Source organism: Mustelus asterias, chromosome 5 (genome assembly GCF_964213995.1).
Source record: "Mustelus asterias chromosome 5, sMusAst1.hap1.1, whole genome shotgun sequence".
Lineage (NCBI taxonomy): Eukaryota > Metazoa > Chordata > Chondrichthyes > Carcharhiniformes > Triakidae > Mustelus > Mustelus asterias.
Window position 1 is genome coordinate 50,552,097 of NC_135805.1, and position 19,785 is coordinate 50,571,881.

Here is a 19,785-nt window from a genome sequence, read left to right on the forward strand (position 1 = left end):
CTCCCCCAATTGTAAACCTTGCCCTGCCGTACGGCCCTATCCCTCTCCATTGCAATAACAAAAGACACCGAATTGTGGTCACTATCTCCAAATTGCTCTCCCACAACCAAATCTAACAGTTGGCCCGGTTCATTTCCCAGTACCAAATCCAATGTGGCCTCACCTCTAGTCGGCCCATCCACATATTGTGTCAGGAAACCCTCCCGCACACACTGCACAAAAACTGCCCCATCCAAACTATTTGACCTACAAAGGTTCCAATCAATATTTGGAAAGTTAAAGTATAATGGCTATTATATAATACAATGAAAACCTCTTACTATTTCAATTTTCTCTTTTTTTTCTGCTTGTATGACAACCAAGCTGAGTTTTAAAAAAATGAAAGAACTTTATAATTTTCTAAGTTGCATATCGGCACGACATTCCAGAAAACCGTGTTGGTTAGGTGCATTTGGCCATGCTAAGTTCTCCTTCAGTGTACCCAAACAGGTGCCGGAATGTGGCGACTAGGGGATTTTCACAGTAACTTCATTGCAGTGTTAATGGAAGCCGACTTGTGACACTAATAAATAAACTTTAACTTTAAAACTTTAAAAAAAATAACCAATTAATTACTTTTAAAGTATAATTTCTGTCATTTTGTAGACAAATTAACATGCAATCCTTCTGCATTTTCAATAATTTTTACTAAAGATGATCATTCTGTAAAGAGAGAAAGGCAACCAAAGACTTGATGAGAAAAACGCAGCTCAGTATTAATCACTGGAATTAGACACCAACAAAGATCGGCAGTGCTCACAGTCACATTTGCAAATCACTGATGTAGAATTTGCAACAGGATATTAAATGCAGAAGTAGGTAATGTTCACCGTCTAAACAATCCCATTCACCACCAACTCAAATAACAGCAATCTTACTGCAAGGATTATGCCAACTAAATTGGGTCGGGTTGTGTCATGGTTTTCACTGGACGAAAGATCTGGATTAACCCAGAGAATCGCAGCTCTGAAAACTGATGGATTGGACTCGTGTCAGGTGTTGAAATGTAAAGAAGCGGGAACAGGAAGGAGTCTGATCTACCCCAAACCCACTCTGTTTCGCTTTTGGTGGTGCAGGGGACAGGTGCGACCAATCCCCTCTTGGGAAATCGGTTGGCCATTGAAGCTGCTTTCCTTAATTTCAACTTTATTTAGAACTACGGGTGGCAGTGTTTTCCTGACCTTGACAAACGTGGCAGCTCAATGGAGGAAAGGGTGGCTGAATCCATGAGATCAGTGCCTTTGCAGCACTAATTATGGGCTAGGAGGAGCAAGAGTATTTCCTCCAGGTTTTTACGAATGTCTAATTTTATTATGCTCGAGGGGTATAACTTTTAGTTTGGGAATTGGAAGCTTTATATGCAAGATAAATTAAAACACCTGATATGAGAAGTGGGTAAACAAACCTAATGTGATCTCAGATGAAAAGGTAGCCTATGTCTGTTTAGCGCATCAGTGTGGGTAGTATTGGAAACCAAATAATGGACTGCCTCTGTGAGATTCGTGATAGAGATGGGATGTGTACAGCTGTCTCATTCAGTAATTTAAACTATTCCTATGATTTTCCATAATAAAGTGGAGGTATGGGAATTAGAGGTAGTTCATTTAAATCTCTATCCGGGGATCCCAGGTCTGCCATGTTGCTGTTAGGATAGTTTGCAGGGAGGTGTATTTTGACTTGAGTTTTATCGGAATGATTTCTCACAGAATTAGTTGAAGATTGGGTCAGGAGTTATAAAACATCTGGAACTAGCTGCAGCAGGCTGTCAGGAACCAGGGATTTTCTGATTTGGAATCACTATGCAAGAATACATTGAGGCCCATGCTGGAGCTGGGGTATCTACAATTGTGAAGTTTCGAAGTAGAGTTGGGAAGTTTAGCTAGCCGAATGCTAATGGAAGGACCTCAAAAAATCTGATAGCTTGGAGCATAGTGGGAACCTAGAGTAGAATCAAAGTGAATTCCTGAGAGCTGTGGCACACCTTGGTTTGGTCCCAGAAGAAGTGAAGAAACCCATAACATCCTGCAAAGTATCGGGGAATTCTTGAGTGGAAATCAAAGTAGATTGAGGACTGTGCTGTTAAAATTTTCAAGTTTTGAAAGTACAAGTATATACATAATATAATCAGTTAGTTGTACTTGCTTTAACTTTTGTACAGTAAAATATTTTGTTTAAAATATGAAATCTTGTGTACATTTCAGTTGATAATTAAGAATTTAAATATCTTAAGAAATTTCATTAAGTTTGGTCAACTGGACATTGTTGGCAAGCATCACCAGGCTGTCACCCATAGACGCCATTGGCTGAACTTCACCTGGATTGCTGTGCTGAATTGACTGAGGTCTACACAGCCTGAGCTGACCGCTTGGTTTGGGAATTGTTATCAGCCTGAGAACCACCAGGTTGGTTATGTGACTGGTGAAATGATTGCTCTATGCAACATCCGGTCAGGTTCCTCTTTGACATTGGGTAGTGGAGGATGTGCTATCCTCCTGGGCATGAACAAGCAGACTGGCATGGCATCTGGGAGCAGTGAAATGTGATATTTGTTTTTCAACTCATCCTTTCCTTGGAAGAGTGGTAGAAATTCCTGGCGGTATTCAGTCATGTTGTCCGGTGGAAGGATCTCTTTTACTTTCTGTCGGATGCTCAGTTGTATCCACGCATTCCTGCTGTGTAAAGAGATACTTGGATTACGCAGAATATAGAAGGTCTCTGTGATCTCTCGGCCCTTCTGGCATAGAATGGCCTTGAGCTGACTTTTTAACTGTAGATTAGTTCCCCTGGATCTTGGAGTTTAATATTTTGATGGCTGGACAGGAACCGTGTGGAGCCATGCTAAATGATCAGCCAGTAGGATACCCCAGTGCCCAAATCAAGCTTCTAGTGGGTTCAAAATCCTTTGACTGCTAAAGTCACCCACCAGAAATCTTGATAAAGTCTTGTACTTCTCCCAGGAAGCCTGAGGTGGCACTTGTCTGTGGTCTGTGTCCTGAGTGCACCATAAGCTGCAATTCTTCTGTTGTTTTTGCTGTTTGTTGGAGATTAGAAATAAAAAGAACCACTTCAAATGCCCTGTTCTCCCACATCAGAGGCACTCTGTGCCCCCTGCTGGGCAGTCTTGTATTGTCTCTTTGCAGCACAGCAGAAACATTTCAAGATGGCTGCTGCATGGTTTCCCACCTTTTCAGTCAGTTTGGTGGGCTTCTGCCCAGATGGAGTTACTGCGCTTGGGCTTAAATGATGAGTGGTCCATGCCAATGTCTTGTTGCGTCGGAGGCTGATAGACCAAATACGCATACTTGGACCGACCTGATTGAGTGAGATTGCAATCATCTGTCATGGATTTCTGTTCGTAAGGACTAGCTAAGGCGCATGAAGCAGTAAGAAGAAATTCATTAGATTTATTTGGTAGGGACGATGTGTTATGGAAATGTCTTTGGCCAGCAGTGGCATTCCGAGATGAAGTGAAAAACACATCAAAGGCTTTTCAAATAGAGTCAAAGTCTGTGGGAGTCTCATCAACCCCCTGGCTGAGAAGGAACTGAGCTGGAGTGTCTGCTCTTTGGCAAGGAGACCTGAGGCTGCTCAGTACTTCAAAAAGTTATCACACCATGTCTTCCAATGTTGGCCTCTCTAAGAGTCCTCAGTACTTCCAAATGGGCGGGAAGGGGCAGTGACTGCTTGTTCAATGCCACCATCACTACCCTTTTCTGTTAGCCTCCTGCTTAGACACACTTACAGGATGTCGGTCCAATCAGGGATCGTTGCCGGTTTGGGCCATGCATGTTCTGTCAATGGCACTGACTCTTGCTTAGACTGGTGTCACCACCACTGCCACCATGTCTCATGGGCATGCTGGGTGTTTGAACAAAACAGTGAACATGACATGGAAATAATCATCAATAACAGAGCTGAAAGCTAGGTCAAGGGATAAAGACCTTTGGGGTCTTGTAAGCAGAGAGAAGTACCCCCCTCTGACATCGTATGCACTCAAGGCGAAGGCCTACTTTGGTTCCACATATCTCTGGGAGATGGCTTTTTCCACAGAAAGGTCTGGAGTCACATGTAGGCCAGACCAGCCAAGGATGGTAGATTTCCTTCCCTAAAGGACATTAAGTGAACCAGATGAATTTTTATAACTGACAATGGTTTCATGATCACTATTACAGAGTTCAGCTTTTTAACTCCAAATTTATTAACTAAATTTAAATTCCACCAGCCATCAAGGTGGGATTTGAACCCAGACCCCAGGTTATTTTCCTGGGCCTCTGCAATAGTAGTCCAGTGATATTATCACCATGCCACTGTCTCCCCTGGATTTGCCCTAGTTTTGATTTGAAAATCAATATTTCATATATTTTCATGCATATATCCTGTCTCCTCTGTTATTCAAATTGCTTAATTCAAATTACTGGATATTTCAAACATTTGAGTGCAAAGACAATCTTTTTATCATCTGCAATTAAGACATTACCTTAGCTTCCTTCTGTCACCATTGAAACTATACAAAGAACAAAGAACAAAGAACAATACAGCACAGGAACAGGCCCTTCGGCCCTCCAAGCCCGTGCCGCTCCCCGGTCCAGGATTGAATCCTGAATCCAGGATCCCCGCCCAATTTTCCAGCCTATCTACATACTAATATCCTATCCACCGAGCTGTCCCTCACAGCTATGATGCTTTGTTCATCACAACCTATTAACTCACCCCTACCCCCCCATTCCAGACCATGTGATCTCCAGGGAGAGGCGAAAACCCAGAGTGAAAACCCCAGGGCCAATATGGGGGAAAAAAATCTGGGAAATTCCTCTCCGACCCCCTGAGGCGATCGAAACGAGTCCAGGAGATCACACTGGCCCTGATCGGAAAATGCTTCCCAACCCTATTCATTTCCACTTCCATGAACACCATATGAATTCCCTGCCCCCGAGACAGGTTCCCAACTATCCGCAGTCTCGCTCTGTACTGGCACCAGCAAGATGATCATAGAATGAAGCCTTGAAACGAGAAACAAAGCACAATTAGCCCGCGCCGCTCCCTGGTCCAAACTAGACCACTCTTTTGTATCCCTCCATTCCCACTCCATTCATATAGCTGTCTAGCTAAGTCTTAAACGTTCCCGCCTCCACCACCTTGCCCGGCAACCCATTCCAGGCCCCCACGACCCTCTGTGTAAAATATGTCCTTCTGATATCTGTGTTAAACCTCCCCCCCTTCACCTTGAACCTATGACCCCTCGTGAACGTCACCACCGACCCGGGGACCTTCAGCAGTTGTTAGTGTTAGCGTGAGTATAAAGCAAGCTTCAGTGTTTTATATGTGCATTAGCATATTTTTACTAAGGTCAGTGAAAGGAGGAAAATGTCATCACAGTGTCTTCAGCTGGGTCACCAGTTAAGAAAATGTGTACATTTTAATTGTTAACAAGTTTTTTAGTTGTCTGTGCAATTGTAATAATAAAACGTGACAATTTACATTAATGGTTGGACTTGCGCTAAATTTTATTTTATTGTTTGCAGCGTCTTCTTTTTCCCTGAAGCTACTTTATTTTCTTTTTTTTTTCTATTTCCACATCTTCACCTTGCATAATCTGCAGGTGGTCCAAAAATCTGCTTCTCGGTCGTTCACCATCACCAGGAGGTTGTCAGAAGAACCTCCTGACATCACATCCTTTTAATGTTCATTCTTTATTTCGATAGGAGGCTGAGGGGAGAACTGATAGAAATCTATAAAATTGAGAGAGGCATACATAGGGCTGAATCTTTTTCCCCAGAGTTGAAATGTCTAACACTAGGGGTCATGCACTTAAGGTGAAAGTTCAAAGTGGATGTGAGGGGCAAGTCTTTTACACAGGTATCTGGAACGCGATGCTAGGGGTGATGATAGGGGCAGATACAAAAGGGGCGTTTAGATAAGCACATTAATATGCAAGGAATACAGGGATATGGACCAAGGGCAGGCAGAAGGGATTAATTTAATTAAGCGTCATGTTCGGCACAAAGGGCCTGTTCCTGTGCTGTACTGTTCTATGTCCTAAACCTGGCCTCCACTTGGTTATTTCTGTAGCTGAAATCTATAACCCTTGAAGTGAATTAAAGTTGATGCTGTGGCTCTATACAATGTAAATATGATGAGGCTGGCAAAAAGCCAAAATGTTGAACTGCAACTTTGTCACATTGACATTGTACAGAGCAACGTTTATGTAGAATCGGTAAGTTATTGTCCTGGTTATGAAAATCGGTCTCACTCATGGGAGTGGGCTGGATTTTATAGTATCAATGGCAGCCGACAAGCAATTGTGCAACTGTTGAAAGTGCGTTAAATGGGATTTTTCAGATTCTGGCAATGAACTTTTCTCATTAGCTGTGGAAAAAGCATCCTTGGGTGGGTTGAGTCCCCTTCCTGCTTTGGATCTAATAAAATAATGGCCGTTGGTAACCAGTGACAGCTGTTTGCAGTGATTTAGTAGCACTATCTCATTAAACCTACAACTGTGATAACAAATAGATTTCTTTGATTCAATAGCCTGGATTTTCTGTTTGATGTTTCAGTGCTGGTATAAATGATTTAAAACACATAAATGTTGCTGTCAGTGTTATAATAATAAAAGATGCTGGTCAGAAAATCTTGGCTGGAAGTTGTGGCCCTGAAATTCCATGGGTCCCTCTTGCACCATAACTATGGCAGCTGTTGGCATTGGGCCGAATTCTCCAGACTTCGCGGTTTGAGAAAGTAGAGGGAAACCTTGTCTAAACTGGCTAAGGCTCCTTTGACAACACCTTCCAAAACTGTGATCTCTACCACCTAGAGGGACATGGGCAGCTGATACATGGGAGCACCACCACCTGCAAGTTCCCCTCCAAGCCACACACCATCCTGACTTGGAAATAGATCGCTGTGCCTCCACTGTCACTTGGTTAACATCCTAAAACTCCCTCCCTAACAACACTGTGGGTGGACCCACACCACACAGGCTTCAGCAGTTCAAGAAGGTGGCTAAGCGCAACTTTTTCAAGAGCAATTAGTCTGGCCTTGCCAATGATGCTCACATCTCATAAAAGAATTAACTCTGATGCTGTCCTGCCTTCAGGCAGTTTTCCTGAACTGGGGCCCCTCACAGGGCTTGGTCACTTTTTCATCATCATTTTGGGCCACACCCTCTGCACTTCCTTCTCAAGCAGCACTCACCTCTCCTGGTACGACTTCCATCTATACGTTGTTGCAGACCAATTAGGCTTCCTGTTTGTCTCATCTGCCTGCAGGCAATAATTGGATGGCAAACATGGAGGTGGTCAGTTATGAGGCCTACTCATATAAAGTTGCATCGGTATGAGGCCATGCACAATCAGGACCTACATGGATTCCCAATATTTGGCTCTCTAGAGGTTTAGCCAGTTTACCACCAAAGTTACGATAAAGGACCATGAAATTTCACAGACTGCATGAATAAAAAAGATTACATTGGGTGGAGTTTTCCATTCTGGATACACAGAGTCCGGTGATGGGCAGGAAAGTCAGTGTGATTCAGGCTGGGCAATGGGGTGAACACGCATAATCTTCTGCTTTTCAGCATCAGTGGGGAGCTCAGCAAATCTTGTGTCATTCGCCCTGCCATTATCTCATGGGGTCAAAGGTCCTGGCGCCATATTTAAAGTGCACCTGAACAGACATTCACTCATTGCCAGCCAGGAGTTTCACACTATTCCTCCAGAGTCCTTACGGCCACAGCTCGTACTGGAGAAGCTTGTATCTGTGTGCAAGCAAATCCCAGAATATAGGAGGGCACCTGCAGCATTGCCCTGCACTTATCTCTTGATCAGAGCACCATCGGCAATCCACCCATGATTGAGTCAATGCTCCCAGTTCCAGTGGTCAATGTTCACCAGCCTCTTGACCTTATAGAAGAACCACTGCATCTTGCTGCTCAGGCCTGGATCTTCACGGCCCTGTTGCAACCAGCAACTGGTCTCCCTCCTCCACATCTGGGTGAGAGCCATTACCAAGGCAGTGTTGCCTGCATTCTGCATCATCGACACCTCGGTGTATGCATGAAAGAATTGAAGTGATACATGAAGTGAGCATGTCCTTTACAGGTTTCCCACCATCTCCAAGCCAGCAGGCAATTAGTATTCTCTTCACCTGGCCTCTGTATAGACATGACATTCCCAAGCGACTGCTTCTGGAGAATCAGAGATGGGTGTTCCTGCTATTCGTACGTGACTGCATATGGAGACACATTGCTCTTTGACTAGGGTGATGAAAGCCTTGTACAGAAAGCTGCACTCAGACACTTTTCCGATTGTCTCCATGACCCTCAAAACTCTATAGAGAGACCATTGCCTTGGCAGCATTGAAAGACTAACCGCATGAACCTTTGTCAGCCAGGACCATTCACCCCGGAGGATGGAAGTTTGGAGTCCCCCCCACCAGCTGTGTCCCTTGGACGCATCCATCTCCCTCCCTCCCTTCATCCCTACCTCTGACCACAGCCAATGGCAAATGGCACATTGGTCCCTATATGATTCAGACGATGGCCATCCCAATGGAACAGCTCCCTCTTCCCCCAGTACTGGCCCCTGTACCTCATGAATTAAAACCCATTTCTTCCATATCAACCTTTGAGCCAGATATCCAACTCCCAGATCTTATTTACCCTCTGCAATTTGTTGGTAGCTTCACTACTAATCCAGACGTTTCATGGTTCCGCTTTTTAATTTAGTCCCTAGCTATTCATAGTCCCTCAGTGTAATCTCTTTCTTACTCCTACCTATGTTCCCACATGGACTGTGATGACTGGATCTTTCCCCTCCCACTCCAGCCCTGAGGAGATGTTCTTAATCCTGGCACCAGGCAGGCCACACAGCCTTCAGGACTCACACTCCTGACTGCAGAGAACATCTATCCCCCTAACTATTACTGTCCCCTACTACAATACAAATACATTCATTTTTACTCACTGTTGACATCAAAGACATGACTGTATGTTGCATGTCATGTGGTTATGTGACATTTAATTCTGTTACCAGGTGGCTGGGAGGCTCATATTTCCCCATTATCGATGGTTAGGCAATCTGAGACTCCATTGATCTCCAGTCCCTCGTCCTCTATAAATGCTGGTTACCAATATACCTACATTTTATTCCACTTCATTGAATGCCTCAATGCACCACAATGCCTTTGTCAGTTTGCTCATCTTCCCAACAGTCCCTGCTCTCAACCGAAAAAGTTGCCAGAAGCTTGAATCTGTTGGACATTTGCAAGGGAAGCTCCTCCATTGTGCCCTTCTGGATTCCCATACCTGCCTCACTCGCCATAACATTCTTTCCCTGACCATAGATCAAAGTTGAAGTACCTAGCCTACAGTGTGTGACTGTATCCTATTGCATCAGCCGAAAGTTATTCTGGCTTAATATTGCATTATCCAAAAGGTATTAACACCATGTTTAAGTCTCCCCAGAAGTTTTGGTTTCCAATCTCAGTTTCAATCTTCGTTTCCTTAGAAATTGCAAGGGTCAGTGTCCTTTCCCAGGCTGGGATTTTTGTGGCGGACCTGTCGCAGGCGGGACAGAAAGTTCAGGGAGGCAGCCAAATGGCCATTGACTTTGAGCGGGAAAATCCCGGCCTCAGTTCCCCCTTGCAATTTCAAAAACTACAAAGTACATATTCCATCACACCTCTACCTACAGAGCCTTTAGGGTTTTTTTTTAAACAAGTCTTTCATAATTAGAGTTCTCTCTATTCAGTATTTGAGAAAATTAGCCTTGTGCTTTGTAAAAACCCAAAGAGGACCTTGTCCTTAGTTAAAGATCTATACTATTGAGCTAAACTAAAGGATTTATTTTCTCTTTTCAGAGGTGTGGAGCTATCTCATTTGATGATGCTGATCAGAATGCCCTATGTGTTCGCATGCTAGGTAAGAGTCATCCTTTTTGAAAGGTATTTACGAGCCCAGTGTGTAGAAATGATAATGTTTCATGTGAATTTGGTTCATTTTCATTTTTCTTTTGTATACATATAACTTTCCCTATCTTGCCACCAATGTCTGCGTGGGTTTACTGATGATGAACTCGGGACTGTCATCAGTTTCAATTTCTGTTCCAGTTCAGTGTTCCATTATTGGTCACATTGAAGGAACAAACTAGCCAGCCTTCCTGCTCTAGATAGTTACCCAGTACTCATCTTGGAAAGTGTGTGTGTGTACAGCGGTATGTGTCTGATAAAGATACATTTGGCTTAACCATCAGAAACCTCCATGGTTCACCATGAAGCTGGCTTGAAACTAAATCTCTTGCTTGCTCCAGAAAGATTAACACGGGTAAATGTTATGTTCCCCGGCCAGCGGGTTTATAGATGCAAGGTGGCTGTAAAACCTTTTGGATGGCCTTTTCACCGGGCTCCTTCCCAACTGGCCAACTGTTGATCACTTCGGGGATGTTTGCCACCCAGCCTCAAGTTTCAGATTGGAGGGATGGTGGAAGCTACCTTCTCCAGCAGCCTCCTTTTAACATTGGGCACTCCCCCAAAAGGTCTGGCCCCTGCTGGTGTTCCCTCCCACTCTGGCCCTCTCCACAAGTACCCCCATCCATTCTACCCAACCTCTGGGTCTTCTCACCCCTCCCTGAGACCCCCACACTTACATGCTACTGAATTCCTGAGATTTTTGGGAGCTGCTCCTAGTCCCAGTTCTGTCCACTGCAGCTTTTAACACTGCTAGAATCAGATTGGCTGGCAGCTCTCTGAGGTGGGCTAGCCTCCTGAGTGAGGGGCAGAAGCCTTGCCTCCAGCCTATTAACACCCACTGAAGCGTTAAATAGCTGCGGGGAAGGCAGTATTGGCGGGTATGTGTTTACCGCCTACTCCTCCAATGGTGGGGAGTGAAACCCCACCATCCTAAAGATCCTAGTCCAATGACATTCTGTCAGATCATCATAATACTAATTCACTAATATCCTTCAGGGAAGAAAGCTTGCCATCCTTGTCTGGTTTTGGCCTGCGCTTAGCTCCATTTCCCCAGCACATTGGTGACTTTGTGTCCTTAGGAAGTACAGGGATGAACAATAAAGGCTGCCTTGTCTGTGTCGCCCGCATTCCAAGAATAAAAGATAAAAATGCGTTGTGCCATGCTGGAATAGGCAATGACTACTCACTGTGCCCAATCGTCAATAGACAAGTTGGGTAAGACACCAGAGGCTTGTTGAGATTCACTGAATTAAAGCTAATATTCTCAGAAATAAAGAAAATAAAAACAATAATTTTCTAATCACAAATGCATACTATTCACCACAGGAGATTAGTTAGTAGTCCAGTAACAGAGAATTAAGATTATATCATCGAACCTTTAACTCAAAGCACAAAAGTAGCTTGTGGTGTTAGGTCCCATGTTCAAAAAGGTGAGCAAGCCATGTGTGATATTTTGCATAATATACAGCATTATCACTATTTCCTACCAAACTTCGACAAAAATAAATTAGAGCCCATGGCTTTGAAAGTGACAGCAGTCATTATGTTTCTGGATGTTCTTCAATTGATTAAGAAACCTCTTTGTTAAATGTTGATGTGGACCTCTGCCAGTAAACGTAGAGCAGATAAGGCTGAGGAGATGTGATAGGGGTTCATAATATCACGAAGGGTTTAGGTGGAGTAAATATAGAGAAACTGTTTCCAATGGCTGACGGGTAAATGAGCAGAGGGCACAGATTTAAGGTTATCCGCAAAGGAACCAGATTGGCCATGAGATGAAACCTTTTTAGAATGAATTAGGATTTGGAATACACTGCCATGTAGGATGGTATAGATTCAGATGGGAATTTGATAAATGCTTGAAGGAGAAGAAAGTGCAGACGTTTGGAAACGGAATGGGGCTAATTGGATTGCTGTTTGAAAGAACCGATGCAGGTTGGATGGATTGAGTGCTATTCTATGATTCAGCGTAATGATGCAGGCTCATGTGCTGTCTCCTGATGTTTCTGTTATGAAAGTCAATACTGAAGGTGCATCAAGAAATGAAGTATGACAATCCCAAATCGTTGTACTAATGTTTACGCCAATGTTTGATATTCAGATCCTGTTTATTCTGTTTTGTGGTGGGGTTTATGGGGGTTTTGCCGGTCAAATAATGATGAGATGGTGTACAGGAATGAGATAGAGAATCTGGTGAACTGGTGCGGCGACAATAATCTCTCCCTCAATGTCAACAAAACAAAGGAGATAGTCATTGACTTCAGGAATCGTAGAGGAGAACATACCCCTGTCTACATCAACGGGGATGAAGTAGAAATGGTCGAGAGCTTCATGTTTTTAGGTGTCCAGATCACCAACAATCTGTCCTGGCCCTCCCATGCCAACTCTATAGTTAGGAAAGCCTACCAATGTCTCTACTTTCTCAGAAGACTAAGGAAATTTGACATGTCCGCTACGACTCTCACCAACCTTTACAGGTGCACCATAGAAAGCATTCTTTCTGGTTGTATCACAGCTTGGTATGGCTCCTGCTCTGCCCAAGACTGCAAGAAACTACAAAAGGATTGTGAACGAAGCCCAGTCCATCACTCAAACCAGCCTCCCACCCATTGACACTGTCTACACTTCCCACTGCCTCAGAAAAACAGCCAGACATACTGTCTTCCACCTTCTTCCGTCGGGAAAAGATACATACATCTGAGGACATGTACCAATCAACTGAAGAACAGTTTCTTCCGTGCTGCCATCAGACTTTTGAATAGATTTACCTCGCATTAAATTAATCTTTCCCTACACCCTGGCTATGACTGTAACACTGCATTCTGCACTCTCTCCTTTTCTTCTCTATGAACAGTATGCTTTGTCTGTATAGAGCGCAAGAAACAATACTTTTCAATGTATACTAACAGATGTGACAATAATAAATCAAATCAAATCAGATGTGTCGGGCTGGAGCTGCAGAAACTTAGTGCAGTGGAGCAAAAGCAACGAGAGATGCAGTGTGTTTACTTGGACCTGTCAACCAGGCATTTGCACAGGAACAATTGTTAAATGCTTGACACATAGCCTCAGTTATTCCAGCCACAAAGAGGATTTATTTGGTTTTGAATTATGTGCTACATTCACCTAGAGAGGAATGGTCCTAGTCCTGGAAAACACTACATAAATCAAAACTACTTATATTGAAGCAAGTTTTCCCATTTAAATATATCTGTCAGGAGATGAATTCACAATTAACTCATGATTTTCAGCCCCAATACATAACATAAACTTAAACTTGCAACTTGTATAGAAGCCAAAAGTAAACAAAACACAATACATAATACCCAAACACAATTGCTCTCTCAGGTTGTTAACCAAACTCTTAGGGGGGCGATTTTACCATTTGTTTTTCTAAGTGCTGGGTGGACTTGAAGCTGGGAGAGTTTCAGATCCATCTTTTGGGTGTGTTTTCAGCCCCCCCCCCCCATACACACTCTGCCTGCAAAAATATCAGCAAGCCTGGTGCTCACTGCAGAAGCCTGTGGGTGGGACTTACCACACCTGAAAGCCTGTAGAGGGAGGTAGTGCGCATGTGCAGGCCTCTGATGCTTCACATGCGCATTAGCAGTAGCAGGGGTCCAACAGAAAAGCTGCTAGTGCACCTGTCTGAAGCAGCTCCCACCCTCCTGCAATCACAGGGGCCCATAGCCCGAGATATAGTCCCCGCCGACACTGCCCTCTGCCCCCCCCCGCCATCCAAACTGATCACGGGTAGACCATTTATGACTGAGATGGGGGAAAATTTTCTTCATTCAAAGTGAACCTGTGGAATTCTCTACCACAGAAGGCTGTGGAGGCCAAATCACTGAATATCTTCAAGAGACAGATAATGTTTTAGATTTTAATGGCAACAAGGGCAATCGGGAGAAAACAGGAGTGTGGCATTGAGATTGAGGGTCAGCCATGATCATATTGAATGGCAGAACAGGTTCGAAGGGCCGAATGGCCCACTCCAGAGAAACAGGCCGATTTTCTCTCCAGCTCTTCTGACACTTTGTCAAAAAAACAGGGGGATGTGTTTCACGCTGTAGAGGGGCAGGGCCTAAACATGCTGGTAAAACCCGGCTGCACTGAGATCGCGGGGCCGTTTTTAAAGGGTGCTCCGATCAGAGGAAAAAAATAACCTACCCCCCCCCCCCCCACCCATGGAGATCTACCCCCCACCCCCCTTTTCCACTCCACCATGATCAGAGGAGGCACCTCTCCCTGTGCCCCTACGCGATCAGAGTCAACATTCCCACCCCCCTCGTCCCAAAAACAGACTAAACAGTCAATGCCAGGTTGGTATTTATTTTCGCTGCCTGGCCATGTCTATCTCCCCAGGGGTATTTACTCACCTTTATGTCCCCAGCAGGATCCCCACGACAGGTTCACCTCTGGATAAACCTGTTGTAAACCTCGCCAACGTGACATCATGTCAGTGAGGTTTGAAAATATACCTAGGAGGAATATATGGTGACAGGTGTTTCTTCAGAAGGAACTCTCCAAAATGCAGCTAACAAAATACAACAAAACTTACTCCAACTTATAAATCAAAGAAAGGGTTTAATAAAGAAACATCATTATTCCAAACTTGGGGCCTCGCCCTGGGCCACTCCAAGCTCCCCACAATTCTACATAGTTCCTTATTTATAGTGAATCAGCTGGTCGGCTGACTATTACATCACTCTGTAATTGGGTTCCATGGTTTACTGGGTCAGCTGACCCTTACATCATGTTCCCATTGATCATATTACATCCAATACAAAGTTGTCACTGGTTACATTCTAACAATAGGAGTGGTTAATTATATTCAAATGTATGTTAATGTGTTAAAATGTGAACCTGGTGAGGGACAGTAAAGATCAGATATCGTGCTTTGGCCGTGTGAGATTCATGATTTCTGGGTTTGGCCAGTTCTTGAACTCCCGTCGACGGAGAGAGTGGGCTCAAGATCCCGCTCTATGTTCCTTCCTATGTCAGAATACTGATTTTGATGCAAAAAGAGTGAGCCACAGTGTGAAAATGGCCATCGGTGACTTTCACCTGCTTTTCACTGTGTCCAAATGCCCTTAATCTTTTATTTCAATTCTGTGGAACCTCTGCCAAAACCCTGTACCACTCATTAACAAACCTCTACCTCCAGGCAAAACTATAGCTCATGTAAATTTATGAATTTATTCCAATTCTCACACTGTACATGTACACATAAGTTTGTACTTGCAGCTGAACCCAAATAAAATACTGACCTGTATCATATTCCATCTTTAACTTACTGTGCATGAAAATTTAATTTTGAAACGACTGAATAGTATTTATACAAGAAAATACAATTATAGGAATCTCAATTTTAGATTTCTTAGGCTTTAACGTGCACGTTCCGGATGCCCATATTATCGGCAAAGAAACCTTGAGAATTCTGAAGCCCTGATCTCATTTTAAGTCTCACAACTAGGTGAGGCGCAGGAGACCAAGCAGGCATGGTAGCGCAGCTTGCCAGACTAAGGCCTCAAAATGGGGCTGGGCGGTCATGTAGTGTGGAGGCTTCAGGGTGACATTGGCTCAGGTTATTCTTCTGGGGCGGCCCAGTGACACAGTGGTTAGCACTACTACCTCACAGCCCCAGGTTCGATTCCCGGCTTGGGTCACTGTCTGTGTTGAGTTTGCACATTCTCCCCGTGTCTACATGAGTTTCCTCCGAGTGCTCCAGTTTCCTCCCACAGTCCAAAGATATGCGGGTTAGATGGATTGGCCATGCTAAATCGCTCCTTAGTGTTAGGGGGACTAGCTAGGGTGGCATGACTAGCTAGCATGGGGTTATGGGGATAGGGCCTGGATAGGATTGTGGTCAGTGCTGACTCGATACGCTGAGTGGCCTCCTTCTGCACTGTAGGGATTCTATGATTCTGTATCTCTGCAGAGTTGTCTTGCAATTCACAAAGGTGAATCTGTACACACCTATAGCAGGGCTCTGTGGTTTGATCACCTGGGCAGCGCCTGTACTGTGTAGGCTTGATCAGGCAGTCTGGGGCCAATCCATAGCAGAAGATCCTAATTGCCACATTATATCATGTCTGAAACAGACAAGAGCTTTGGTCAGCTGGTGTTCAGTCCCGTTCAAAATGGAACTGGTGGCATCACTGCCGTTAACAGGCCACTAAGGGTGCTGACCCTGTTTTGAAGAATGTTAATAACCTGTTAATCACAGGCAAATTAAGGAAGTCAAAATCTACCGTGAAGATTGTTAAAATTGAAGAGTGAAATAGACAGAGAGCAAGAGAATGGGAAGGCAGATAAAGTCTTTGGAATTAACATTCTGACCAGAGGACTGCAGCATATTAGAAGAAAGATGAAATACTTTTTTGTAAAAAATTATGGTGAGCATGTTTGGGGCAGGAGACTGAAGGCAGAAAGGTCAAGGTGGAAAGGATCTGTCACATGGGAATCAGGATCACAGAATGAAGACATTAAGCAAAGTAAATACCCTTGTATCATTCCTAGCACTTTCTGCTTTTATTTCAATTGTTTGTAGTTTTAAAAAAATTTAATGTTGGAACCTGCACTCTTCCAGAACTGTAGATGGTGCTGTTGCAAAATAACCATGTTCTTCAGCTGCCAAAGTAAAAGCAGATAATGAGGGGCAGAAGAAAGCTGAAAAACCAAGAGCAAATGTGGAATAAGGAGGAAAACGGTGATGAGGGCAATGCAGCACCAGCTGCTCACATTACTGCCCGGAATGGGTGGCACAGTGGTTACCACTGCTGCCTCACAGCGCCAGGGACCCGGGTTCAATTCCGGCCTTAGGTGACTGTTGGTGTGGAGTTTGCACATTCTCCCCACGTCTGCGTGCATTTCCTCCGGGTGCTCCGGTTTCCTCCCACAGTCCGAAGATATGAAGTTAGGTGGATTGACCATGCTTAGGCCACAGCAAACATGCATTGTAATAATCTTGCTCAATAGGGGAGTTATTGTCATTGGCGTATGAACTCCCCTATTGTTATCCACTTTGGATGGAGAAGCAAAATGGCTGTGTATCATTTAAATGGTGATAGATTGGGAAATGTTGTCGTACAGAGGGACCCGAGTGTCTTAGTACACCAGTCACTTAAAACAAGCATGTGGTAGGCAAAAACAAGCAGTCAGGAAGGCAAATGGTAAGTTGGCCTTCATTGCCAAAGGACTTGAGTACAGGAGCAAGGATGTCTTACTGCAGCTGTACAGGGCCTTGATTAGACCACTCCTGGAGTATTGTCAAAGATAAGGAGGAATGTGGATGACTTTAAGAGGCAGTTTGCTGCGAGCTCAGCACTAGCTCCATTAATCATTGTATTGTCCAGCAGTAGGTTTGTTTTGCGAACTGGGTTGGCAGGAGCGTAGAAACGTCTGTGCCTGTTGGTTACCAAGGATATTGAGGCAAATTGCGACACTCCCTATTCCTGCTTTCTGTTGAGTTCAGCTCCAAAACAGGAATCAAACATGGGATTTTTATATCTTTAAATAGTTGACTTCATTGTTAGTCATGATGTGGATAAAGCTGTTGGACTTTAACCTGGTGTTGTGAGACTTCTTACTGTGTTCATTGTTAGTGCCAGTGCATAAGATCTGCAGCCATGATGGTATGTCCAGCCGTGTGTGCATCTCTCCTCTGCGGTCTCCGATCCCTCTCTTCCTTCTCCCTAACCCGCGGGTGCCAAAAGCCCCTCCCGAATATCAGGCAGCCTCACAATCTAGCTGACTATCACCGGGAAACAGAGAAAACAAAAATTACTCCGATCCTGCTGTTGAATTGGGCTGGGGAAACTTAAGCAGTCACCCCTCTCCCGCCTGGCGTCCGAGCTAAGACCCAGCCAATTGTGATTTTGCTGCAGTAAATTCATGGACAATTATACTTGAATGATGGGAGACATTCCATTATTTTGTTGTTTGGGTAAAATACTGAAGAATCGTATTTCAGTGTAGTTTCAAAGGTACCTAGCCCTGAGTAGCTACAGTGCTTGCCAACCCAATCTCGAGACTCCTTTGAAGATGCAAGTCCTTGTGATCTACATTGGATCCCCGTTGCTGTGCACCTTTTGACTAGTTTCACTGGCGGTGGAGCTGAAGAGGTAAGTTTCACATTCATTTCATGGGGCAAGAGCCCGACAGAAATCAACTGGGCGATTATAAGTAACCCGGGCTGTCTGGTTTTATAGTCTGCCTGAACGTGACATCAGTCATTGAGCATGAGTCGAGTGATTGAGGGGTTCCCCTGCTTTTCCACTCCGGGCTGCCTATTTCTCAGCTGCAAAATGAGTTGGATTTCTCCCACCATGTCCATTTGTCTTTTCGTTTTGTGTGAGCTTTGCAGATGACAACTCTCACCCGCTATTAATTGAGATAAATGGAAATGCATCTTTCGCATTCCTTTTCCTGAAGCACCATTGTTCGGTGTGAATGAAACGTATCTGCTTGTTTGGAAGGAAGCTTCTGTGGAAGAGTCATTCAAAGAGGATTCTGAGCAGCTTTCTCTTAACATATAAAATGTATAGTGCAGAGATATGGAAATATATTGCATAGGGAAATACATTGTATGAAAGGTACGTTTCTGTCGAAAACAAAACTGAAGTGTCTTGAAAACATTTAAATATACTAAAAATTTGGAGAGGGTTGCATATTCTATGTTGCGTGCTGAATAAAATTGCGCACAAGTCAGCACATGCGTAGGTGAGGAGCAGAGCTGAGCTGTGAATGATGACTGATACTGCAGCTGCTCTTTGATATGAGGCAGATTGCCAGACAGACTACATGCTAATTTATCCTTATTCCACTTTGAAGGGAGGAATGGAAAGTGAGATCATGAGCACCAGGACTCGTGGGTAGGTTATAGGTTAATCAAACGCTGCTTAAAGAGACAGCCTCAATAATGATAAAAGCTAACTAAAGTTATCACAGCAGCCTGTTGGCGTCACAGCAGATTCCTGGTATCAGGGCAGACTGTTGCTCTTTTAATCTGTAGTTTAACTTTGAGCGGGAGATCTGAATGACATCTTGAAAAGACTATGCCATGATCCAAATGACAGGAATTTCGATACAGAAATGATTGCTCTCAAATGCCAGCAAACATTTGCATGGTTATTTCTGTTTGTCAGGTTTACTTTGCTTTTATAAAGGCGCGTTAGGTATAAATTTAATTTGAACAGTCGTGCAAAATGTGCGATAGGAAATCATCAAGGAAAAAATAAACAGGCAGAGTGGAAAATAGGCCACTGAGTCGCTATCATCGAGTTTGCGTTACTGCCCAAGGCAAATTTCTAACCTATTATCCTCAGTTTTTAAGGAAAAGGATAATATCTGTATGTTACATTTCAACTCTTATCTTCTTAAAAAAAAGTGCCATAACAGAGTGGACCTGAACTCCTTTTCCTAATGAATAATGGACGTTCATGAATAATCGAGAATCCTCAAATCTTTGCTTTGCAAACATGGGCCAGAATTTTACCGCCCCGATTCCAGGGCGGGCAAGGCTTGCAGAACGGAATTCTCTGTTGGCCTCGGGCGGGATTTTATGAGCTTCACCCGAGTGAGGTCATAAAATCCCATCCGGGGTGTCAATGTCACAGACACAGGTAATAAGATAAACAGTCTGCAGGTTTGTGCACCAAGGAAAAAAACATGAAATACAAATGACAGAAGATGCTGTGTAATGGGACGATATATTACACAAGACCTTATCCTCTCAAAATTCTACTGTATTATAGGAGAGCAGGTAATGGAATTCCATGG

General features: G+C 44.0%; 1 protein-coding gene across 1 annotated transcript in view; it reads left to right on the forward strand.

Annotated features, from left to right (window-relative positions):
- The window catches only part of LOC144493522 (3',5'-cyclic-AMP phosphodiesterase 7B-like), a 139,281-nt gene that overhangs the window by 23,386 nt on the left and 96,110 nt on the right, over positions 1-19,785 (forward strand). Inside the window, exon 2 of the mRNA XM_078212569.1 lies at positions 9,895-9,955. Coding sequence (XP_078068695.1) covers positions 9,895-9,955 — 61 coding nt within the window. The remainder of the gene's footprint in view (positions 1-9,894; positions 9,956-19,785) is intronic.